The sequence below is a fragment of the Vigna radiata genome, chromosome 9 (assembly GCF_000741045.1).
Source record: "Vigna radiata var. radiata cultivar VC1973A chromosome 9, Vradiata_ver6, whole genome shotgun sequence".
Classification (NCBI taxonomy): domain Eukaryota; kingdom Viridiplantae; phylum Streptophyta; class Magnoliopsida; order Fabales; family Fabaceae; genus Vigna; species Vigna radiata.
Genome location: NC_028359.1, coordinates 11,267,809 through 11,278,161, shown reverse-complemented (window position 1 = coordinate 11,278,161; position 10,353 = coordinate 11,267,809). Strand labels below are relative to the sequence as shown.

The window sequence follows — 10,353 nt, the reverse complement described above, 5'->3', positions numbered from 1 at the left end:
TCACGTAAACCGTCAAAACTTATTTTTAATACCTTCAGAAGATTATCCCCGTGTATTCTTTGTAATTTCCTCAATACACTTTTCCACCCTTCTATTGTTTTATCACATAAATAGGAACCAAGGAACTGAAGAGCCAGTGGTAGTCCTCCAAAATAATCAACTATGTCTCTTGCTAGTTCCTTCAATTCTTTTCTTGGTTTTGCTTCTCTTGCAAGATCCGTTTCATAAACATAACTATTTCTGAGTTGTTTCAGCAAGTGAAGATATCTAGTTGTAATGATTATCACAGTTCCTTGACCGAACCATTCACGTCTCCCGCATAGGTTTTCCAATTGGCCAAACTCATTTACATCATCAAGCACAATCAACAACTTCTTTCTACAAAATTTATTCTTGATCATAACTCTTCCGATTCCAACGCCTCCCAGCACCAACATGGATTTTAAGACATCAGAAAGAAGATTTTCTTGTAAAGCAACATACTTTTCATCACGAATATTCTCAATAAAACTCTTACCAATGAATTCACGATAAATTCGATTGTAGATGGCTTTGGCTAGGGTTGTTTTACCTGATCCTTCGAATCCTCATATTCCTATGATACACACTTTGGTGGATTGATTTTCAATATATTTAATCACGTCTTCCACGTAGGACTCTAGTAATGCAACAGGATAGTGGGTAATAAACAAGTCCTCGTAGTTCAGTAATTTCTTAACGTGCCTAACAATTTGCTCTACAAGTGCAGCATCATGCCTTCAAGATGAATGATAATGTGTTACCAAAATTAAATCACAACCTTAACTTATGCTTCATTCACTCTCAAACCAAAGAAAATAGGAAGGATTCATTTGTTTACCTGAAATTTCTGAAATCACAACTAGGGATACCAGCAGTTGTGGTGAGTGCACGGCTCGACTTGGACAACGCATGTTTCAGTTGTTCTCCTGAATAGCTTTTGTGAGCAGCTTCTTCCAACGCTTTTCCAAAATCATCCTTCTGATAACGTACATCCGATGGGTCAATCTCGTAAAATACGGGCACAACTATTTGGCCAAATGTTTCGTGGCATTCAATTATTTTTTCAAGCTCAAGAAGACAGCTAGCAGATTCAGTGTATGATTTGGAGAAAACGATTATTGTAATCTTAGTGTGTCCTATCGCTCGCATATGCTCTTCCAGCTTCATTCCCTCGTGCAGATTCTCCTGGCTAATCAAAGTTTCGACTTGAGCTTGTAAAAGGACAGAGTGGAGATGAGAAACAAACCTTCGACCGATTTCTTCTCCACCAAAGTTGATGAAGACATCGTGTATGAAATGGGGTTCTGATGTTAAGAAGGATGAAGATGATGATGTTAAAGAAGAAGATGCAAACTCCATGGAAGGAATTGAAGTCAATTCTTCAAAGATAAGCAATAATGTAAAAGATTAATATGTTTTATATGTAGTGTCGAAGTGCGTTATGACTCACCCAATATCACTTTACTAAATTCCATTTGTTTTATATTTTTCCTCCTGAACCCATCTTGGTATGTATGCATACTTCATTTTTCGAGACCTGCGCGTTAAATTTTTAGAAAGACACTTGAAGATTTGCAATTATTTACTTTCGATTTCAAAGAAAAGTTTTAAATAAGTTTTTTTTTTTTATATTAAAATATTTCTGGTGTTTTATTAAGATTTTTAATGAAATTATGATATTCTATCAAAACTATTAAAAAGATCAAGAAAAGGAAAACTTTAAACAATATTTAATTAATATTTTAAAGGAAAACATTAGATGTTGTATAGAATTCATAGGTTTTCGCTTTCTTTATTCTTTCATTCTAACACAAAATTTTAATGGAAGTTTTACCTCAGGTTTGTTAGGTACTTCATATAAATTTGTTTACGTTTCTTATGAAACTGTGTCAAGGAATTTATCATTTTAAATCAATGAATTCTCAATCTTTAAGCATTGCTGAAACTAATGACAATTTAAAAACACAATGCAAAGACTGAAATCTATTGTTAAAGAGTGAATGTATAAACCAAGCAGCAATACAGAACATTATTGAGAAACAGAGGAGCAGTCCGAACATTAACTTACACTTGTTTCTAGGACAAAATTGAATTAAATAAATGGAGCATGATTTGTCATGAGTAAGACAAGTTATAAATTCTGGTAAACTCTTTGTCTTTGTTCACATTATTTCTACTTTATTGATCTTTAAACAAGGAATATGGGAAATCCTATGCCAGGTTCATCATCCCTCCATTCCTTTCATAGCTGTCTTGAAACAGAGGATATTCACTTATGCTAATTACTGAAAGAGAAAGAGGGCTCAATTCCTTTTTGGCAACAACTTAAGGTTCAAATAGTTTAAAGAGAGATGATATATTTTAAGTCCCACACCATTCAAGAAGGAAATGTCTCTGATGAACAGTGACACAATGACACAAGAGAAGTTGGAAGCAATTGCTTTTCAATCATCAAGGCATATGTGAGAACGTCTTCTGCAATTTTTACGTCTAAAAGAAACTTCAGAAAGTGAGTACCCCACTGAGTGATGGATGGTAGTGTGAGTGCCCAAAACAATAAAAGACCTTAACTTTTCGTAAATTGAAAGGCAAACCCTCTTCTGCAAATGACTTCAGACATAGAAGCTCATAAACAATCAATTCTTGAAGGCCTGTGAGGGTGTTAATCTATTCTGGCAAACACTTGAGATATAGAAATGTTTTGATATTCAAAAATTGAAGACAATTATAGTTGGTTGGAATCCTCAGAAATAGCTCTAGAAAATGGTGATTCCCAAGAGTAAAGGAGTTGAGTAATGATAATAAACCTGGGGACCAAATATTGTGTATAGAGTGCAGAGAAGAGAGCCACTTGAGTATGAACTCTACCGAAAGGGTTGGTGTCATCCACCTGATTTGAGTTTTGTAACTCGAGTTCATCACATTTAACTATCCTGAGTCTTTCTAATGACGGATGGTTGGTAGGTAAGTTTCCTCTATGTTTGGGACAACGGAATATATACAGAACTCTTCATTAGAAAGAAATTCTGAAAGTTCCATAAATTTTAGATCCTTCAGACTTACAAATGGTTGAAAAGAAAAGCCTCCAAATTTCTTCAACGATTTGAGCTTAGCAATGCATAGTAGCTTGAAATAAGGTAATTTCCCAAGTGGTGTGGAAGTGACCAACAATGATCGCAATCACTTATTCTAAGCAATACCATGTTGCAAAAGGAAGATGACCCGACCAAATTGGGAAGGTGAAGCCACAATAAACTTTTATGATTAGTTGCTTTACGTTTGATTATGTGATAGGTTCTGTCAGATGAAAATTTAGCAGTAATACAGAGAAGATTGAGAATTATCAGAGAAGAGAGTAATTTCTGCATAAAATCCACCGTCCCCTTTTTATTCACTTTGTGCTATATAACTTGCACTTTTTGCATAACCGTTTTACAGGGGAAAAACAAAAAGCAAATAAACAAGATTCTCATGTCCTCGTAACAGAATTCCCCTTTGTGCTGGGACCAGGACACGTCACAACAAAATCAGANAAACGTTGAGGCAAACGTGATGCTCTTTGTGGCCTTCCTTCATGTGCTGTGGCCTCANCTGGGTCGTGTGGGGGTCCCTCAATTGTCTCGGTGGTTACATCAACAGAGTCCACAACATTAGTGAGAGGTATTGGATTATTAATCCTAACATCTCCCCCTGGTTCAAGTAACACCTTGTCCTCAAGGTGGAATTGGTCTTTGAATTGTGACAATGGTTCCCAACTGGCTTCTTCTAGGGGCATGCCTTGCCACTGTACCAGGACTAGAATACGTGAATCTGCAGAAGATGGATCTTGTTTCCAATCAATAATGGCAGCAGGTTCAAGAACTGGTTGGTTATCATGAATCTCGGATGGTAATTGGAGAGGAGAAGAAGGAAGGGGTCCCTTATGAGGACGTAATAAACATACATGGAATACATTGTGTATTTTTGCTGTTGCGGGCAATGCCAACTTGTAAGCTACTTCGCCAATCTTGTTGGTAATTTGGAAAGGTCCAAAATATCGCTTCTGCAGTTTACTCAAAAATGGGCCAGTGACTGAGACTTGACGGCGAGGTCGTAAACGAAAATAGACCCAGTCACCAACATTGAATTGGAGATCACGTCTAGAGGTGTCAGCCCAATGCTTCATGGATTCCTGGGCTTTCTTTAAGTTAGAACTGAGCTTGCGTAATATTTCTTCACGAGACGAGAGTTCATACTGCACTGCCGCATTAGAAGTGTCTGCAGTGATGAGTTTAGGCAGTGTTGGTGGTGGAAAACCAAACATGATTTCAAAAGGAGTGAATCCCGTAGAGGAGTTGACAGAAGTATTGAAGTTCCACTCTGCCCAAGCTAGGTATTTGCCCCATTGCGATGGTTTGTCATGAACGAAGCAACGTAAGTACTGTTGCAACACTTTGTTTGCCACCTCGGTTTGCCCATCAGTTTGAGGATGATAAGCTGTTGACATTCGAAGCTTAGTACCACTCAAACGAAAGAGCTCGCGCCAAAATTGGCTGAGAAAGATCGGATCGCGATCCGAAATGAGGCTATGAGGGATGCCATGATGTTTACAGACAATATTAATGAACAGATCAGCAACTGATGAGGCTGTGAAGGATCGGGGAAGCATACCAAAGTGAGCCCCTTTTGAGAAACGGTCAACCACCACTAAAATTGTAGTGAAACCTTTATATGAGGGAAGACCGACAATAAAATCCAAAGAAAGATCCTCCCAGCAATGAGAAGGTGGTGGTATTGGTTGCAAAATCCCCGGAGTTCGCTGAGTAGGAATCTTTGTCTGTTGGCAAATTGAACACTTGGCTATAAAATCCTGAACATCCTTACGAATTGTCCTCCAATAGAATTGAGCTAACAACCTGCTAAGTGTGCGAGCAACACCAGTATGCCCAATCGTTGGTGTTGAATGGAATTCATAGAGGAGTAAGGGAATAAAAGGATTGGAGGAAGGGAGCCAAATCTTATCCTTGAAGGTGATGAAATCTTGGTGAACTGTGTAGTGAGGAAATTCACTAGGTGCAACAGAGATTTTTTTCTTAAAATCCTGAAATTCATCATTAGCAGTAAGAGAGTATTTAAGGGCATCCAGGAATTTCAAGCTGGGGAATAGTGATGACCAACAAGGAACTCTCGGTGGTAGCATCAGTACGTGAGAGGGCATCCGCAGCAGTATTAGATTTACCGGCGCGATACTGGATTTCGAAATCATAACCAATCAATTTAAAAAGATATTTCTGTTGTTTCGGGGTGAGGACAGTTTGATGCATAAGCTCCTTGATGGAACATTGATCTGTTTGGATTATGAAATGACGGCCAAGCAAGTATTGACGCCACTTCTGGATAGCAGATGTGATTGCGCATAGTTCTCTTACATAAGTGGATGAGTTGCGCAATTTGGGACAAAACTGCTTACTGAAATAAGCGACCGGGTGACCCTGTTGAGATAAAATTGCACCCATTCCCACACCTGAAGCATCGGTTTGAATAACAAATGTGGAGTCAAAATTAGGAATCGCTAGTACAGGTTCCTGTAAGAGTATCTGCTTGAGCTTTTCGAAGGCAGACTGAGCCGCGTTGTTCCAAAGGAAAGCGTCTTTTTTTAACAGCTCAGTTAAAGGATGAGCGATGGAGGCATATCCCTGCACGAATTTTCTGTAGAATCCAGTAAGGCCCAAGAAGCCTCGGAGTGATTTGATCGTAGTCTGTTGAGGCCAACTGCGAACTGCTTCGAGTTTATCAGGATCTGGCTGTACCTGCCGATGAGAAATGATATGCCCCAAATACTGAATAGAATGGCATCCAATCAAACACTTGCTACCTTTCAACTTAAAATGATTTGAGTGCAATAGATCAAATGTGAGGTCAAGATGTGTAATATGAGAGTCCAGAGAAGGACTATACACCAAAATATCATAAAAAAAAAACAATGATGAATTTACGTAAGTGAGGTCGAAAGAGATCATTCATTGTGGCCTGGAAGGTGAAGGGGGCATTACAGAGCCCGAAAGGCATAACTCGGAACTCAAAATGGCCATTATGAGTACGAAAAGCAGTCTTCCTTGAGTCCTCAAGCACCATTAAAATCTGATGGAATCCCGAAAGGAGGTCTAATTTCGAGAACCAACGGGCATTACCCAACTCGTCGAGAAGCTCATCAACAGTGGGAATTGGAAATTTATCTTTTACAGTGATGGAGTTTAATGCTCTGTAATCAACGCAGAAACGCCAAGTGCCATCCTTCTTTTTAACAAGGAGGATTGGGGAAGAGAAAGGGCTATTACTAGGCACAATAAAACCGGAATCCAGCATCTTTTGAACTTGAGATTCGATTTCGTGCTTCTAAAAGTGAGGGTATCGATATGGGCGGACAAAGATGGGGGATGAATTTGGGGCGAGGTTAATAGAATGGTCAGTGGGGCGTGAAGGGGGAAGAGTTGTAGGGATTGTAAACAGTGAAGAATATTTGGAAATAAGGCCTTGTAATTGAGGTGCAGAGGCGTTGGGAAGGAGTGGGGTTGTAGTGGTTGGGTGGGAATTAAGGGTAGTGTCGTGGGGGTAGGGTAAAGGTGTTGTGGGGAGAGGTTGTAGGGAAAGTTGGAATAAAGCCTCTACTCTATTGGTGGTTTGCAGTCTTTTTAGTTGATGGGCTGAGATGGGTATAGGATTTGGGTCTTGGTTGCCGTGTAACTCCACCAAGGAATTGTTCCACATAAAACGCATAAATGGACCATTGTAGTCCATATGGAAAGGGCTGATTAATTGTAGCCAGTGTACTCCCAATACAACATCTGTGCCTGAGAGGTCTAAAGGGTAGAGATCAATGGGAAATTGGTGCTGGTCTAAGTGAAGGGTGACATTGGGACAGAAATTCGAACAAGGTAAGAAATCACCATTTCCGACCATTACTCGTAATGGGCTTGGTGTCGATTATCTTGGCAATTGTAAAAATTGGGCCACTCGATTTTGGATAAAATTATGGGTAGCCCCACTATCCACCAAGATCTGAACACTGTACCCATTTATGGACCCGAAAATCCGAAAAGTACGAGGGCTCCACTGGCCCGAGAAGGCATGAAGGCTAATGAGGCCTGCCTCTAGTTCGTTCGGTGTAGTAACACTATCATCGATGGGTAGTTCCGCCGGTGGGTCGTCAGTGTCGAAACAAGTAAATAAGAGGAACTGAGGTTTACAACGATGACCTCGGGTATATCGCTCATCACAATTGAAACAGAGGTTTTTGTCCCTCCGAACCTGCATCTCAGCTTCAGTGAGTCTCCGAATGGGTAGTTTTGTGGGTGGTGTAGGGAGAAGAGGTGGGAGCATTTGGGATATGGGCACGGGAGATGGGTTAGGTGAAGTGGGTGGAGGGCGGAAGAATCTGGTGGGTGTGCTTGGTGTGGGTTTGGATTTTTCATCCTGAAGTTTGGCTAAAGCAATGGCTTGGGGAAGGTCGGTCGGTTGAAGGGTTGTTACCTCACGACGGATATGCGGTTTGAGGCCCGAAATAAAACAACTGAGGTAAAAAGAAGGAGGGAAACCGGAAATGCGATTGGCAAGAGTCTCAAACTCAGATAGATAGTCATGGAGGCCCTGTGTTTGAGAAAGCTTACATATGGCAGCTATGGGATCTTCGTATTTGGATGGAGCAAATCGTAGTTCCAATGCGCGCAGGAAAGCCTCCCATGAAGTGAGGAGACCATTGTTAAACATCCACTGGAACCATGCTAAGGCTGGGCCTTCAAGATAGAAGGAGGAGACCTGTATACGCTGCTCAAGGGGTGTTTGGTGATATTCGAAGAATTGATTCACCTTGAATATCCACCCTAATGCGTCAAATCCATCAAAGGTTGGGAGATCAAATTTGAGGGGCCGTGGGGTGGTGTGGTGGTGTGATTGTGGGGTGGATTTAGATTCAAGTAGGGTGGTGCGTGCTGATATATCATGAAGGGCATTAGCAAAATTGGCTTGGGATAAGAGAAGTTGTTCTAGCTGTTTGTTTATTTTAGAAAGTTCTTCGGTGTGAGAAGGAAGAGACGTCATGGAGGGAGTAAGCTGAATGAAAGCACCAATGATAGGTTTTGTCAGATGAAAATTTAGCAGTAATACAGAGAAGATTGAGAATTATCAGAGAAGAGAGTAATTTCTGCATAAAATCCACCGTCCCCTTTTTATTCACTTTGTGCTATATAACNTGCACTTTTTGCATAACCGTTTTACAGGGGAAAAACAAAAAGCAAATAAACAAGATTCTCATGTCCTCGTAACAGAATTCCCCTTTGTGCTGGGACCAGGACACGTCACAACAAAATCAGAGAAACGTTGAGGCAAACGTGATGCTCTTTGTGGCCTTCCTTCATGTGCTGTGGCCTCAGCTGGGTCGTGTGGGGGTCCCTCAATTGTCTCGGTGGTTACATCAACAGAGTCCACAACATTAGTGAGAGGTATTGGATTATTAATCCTAACATTATGGTTCCAACTTCTAAAGTATTTCTCTCACAACACGTGAATCTTCAGTGTTGAAGACCCACTCAAATTCTAACTCCTCTATTAGCTCATTAATTTTTAAATTACCTTAAAAAGCTTCATTGCATCTTCAAGATGTCGTAGGTTTAATCTGGAAAACTTTCCTTGTAGATGTGTAAAATTTTTCAATGCTTAAACCTTTAATCTACCCTCCTTTCTTCTGACAACAAAGGAAGTTAATGTTTTGAGACATTTTAACTTACATTTGTGGGAATTCTCCTTCAACTTGGCTCCACATAGATCCATGTGATGCAGATTAATCAATTTGTCTATGTCTTGACGCAATTCCAGTAGGTATGAACAACACCATAGCAGCAAGGTTTGGACATTGTACAGCTTGCATCTTGTCATGAGGTAACCTCTTGATTTTATTGTAAGATAGAAAATGAATTTTTTTTAAAGAGAATTAGGCAACTGGTTGATATTGTCGTAGTGTGACAATGCTATGAATGCTCGTAAACCCTGCCATCTTGAAATCACATCAAATTTATGATGCTGTAAGACAGATGGCGAACTTTATTTTGGTTTTTGAACTTCATACCTCCAACAGTACTTGCCCATTACAACCGTGGCTAAATAATTGACGAGATCATGCATTTTTAACTTGTATTGGAAATATGCAATGCTTCTTTAAATCAGTGAGTTTCATACCAGTTCATCCTAGTATTCCTCATCTGTCTCTTCCAAACTTTGATTTTTGTTGAACTGAATTAAACCATCTGCTATTCATAGTTTAACTACCGTCTTCTTATTTAATTCTTAGGGAAAATTGAATAAAGGGCAAAGCGTCCTTTCAAATGAACATCCAAATAGTGTTAGTTCAATAGTAAGGGTGTCATGAATAGGAAAAATATATGACATCTTAAAATCTTGCAATTAGTCTAGAGCCATCTTTCCAAGCCTACATGACAGTTTTCACTTTTCAACTATATATTCATTCTGTCCTTGTGCTTTTGAGAATTATCCACTTGAATTTAGCTGAGTACAACAAGTTATCATACACAACTAATCTAGTTGTGCAATCAATATGAAGATTAACACATATACGAGATACTCTTTCTTGTTGGGTGATCAATTTTACAATAAATCTAGAAAGACTTTACCAAAATACGATGAAATCAAATTCAAAGAAAAAACATGTAACTCATCTAGCAAGAGAAGAAAACAAAGGTTTTGGTATTTCCAAGGAATTGATGTTGCCGTCCAACATTTCCACCACTCCATTCATTGCAGTTCTATCATAAGGAAATGTTTGAATGTACGATAATCCCACTATGGTCATTCTCCTAACAATCTCATTTTCTTCTATGGTCATCATTTGATCTGGTCCTAGATTGTTGTCATCCTCATGCCTCCTATATACTCGATATGGGAAGTATGTCTCACTTGTGTGACTAGCTTCAACATTAATGTTCTTCCCCCCTACCATTTCTAATTGTTAATGTATTATGTCTTTATTAGTCTTTATTAGATTATTATTTTCTACTTTTTTGTCGTTATACATTCATTAAATGTATAATCAATTACCTAAGTGGGATAATAGATTATCACGTGTGAAAGGTATGCCAAGGAATTTTTGGAGGTGTCCTTGAAAGAAGTCTTTATATAGAAGATATAGACCCTTGTTCAAAATATATAGACCCTTGTTCAAAACAAACAACTGCACGTTTTTTAACTAAAGTGAAGTGTGACCTAGGGTTTTTGTAACTCTGTGAATTGGCTTGGAAGGTTGGTGTGGGCAAGAGAGAGAACTTTCATTGTAGGTGTGATTAA

General features: G+C 39.3%; 1 protein-coding gene across 1 annotated transcript in view; it reads right to left on the bottom strand.

The window, feature by feature from the left end:
- The window catches only part of LOC106773341 (TMV resistance protein N-like), a 30,092-nt gene extending 28,625 nt beyond the window's left edge, over positions 1 to 1,467 (bottom strand). The window contains exon 1 of the mRNA XM_022786509.1: positions 860 to 1,467. Coding sequence (XP_022642230.1) covers positions 860 to 1,380 — 521 coding nt within the window. The 5' untranslated portion in view covers positions 1,381 to 1,467. The remainder of the gene's footprint in view (positions 1 to 859) is intronic.
- Between the last annotated feature and the right edge of the window lie 8,886 nt (positions 1,468 to 10,353).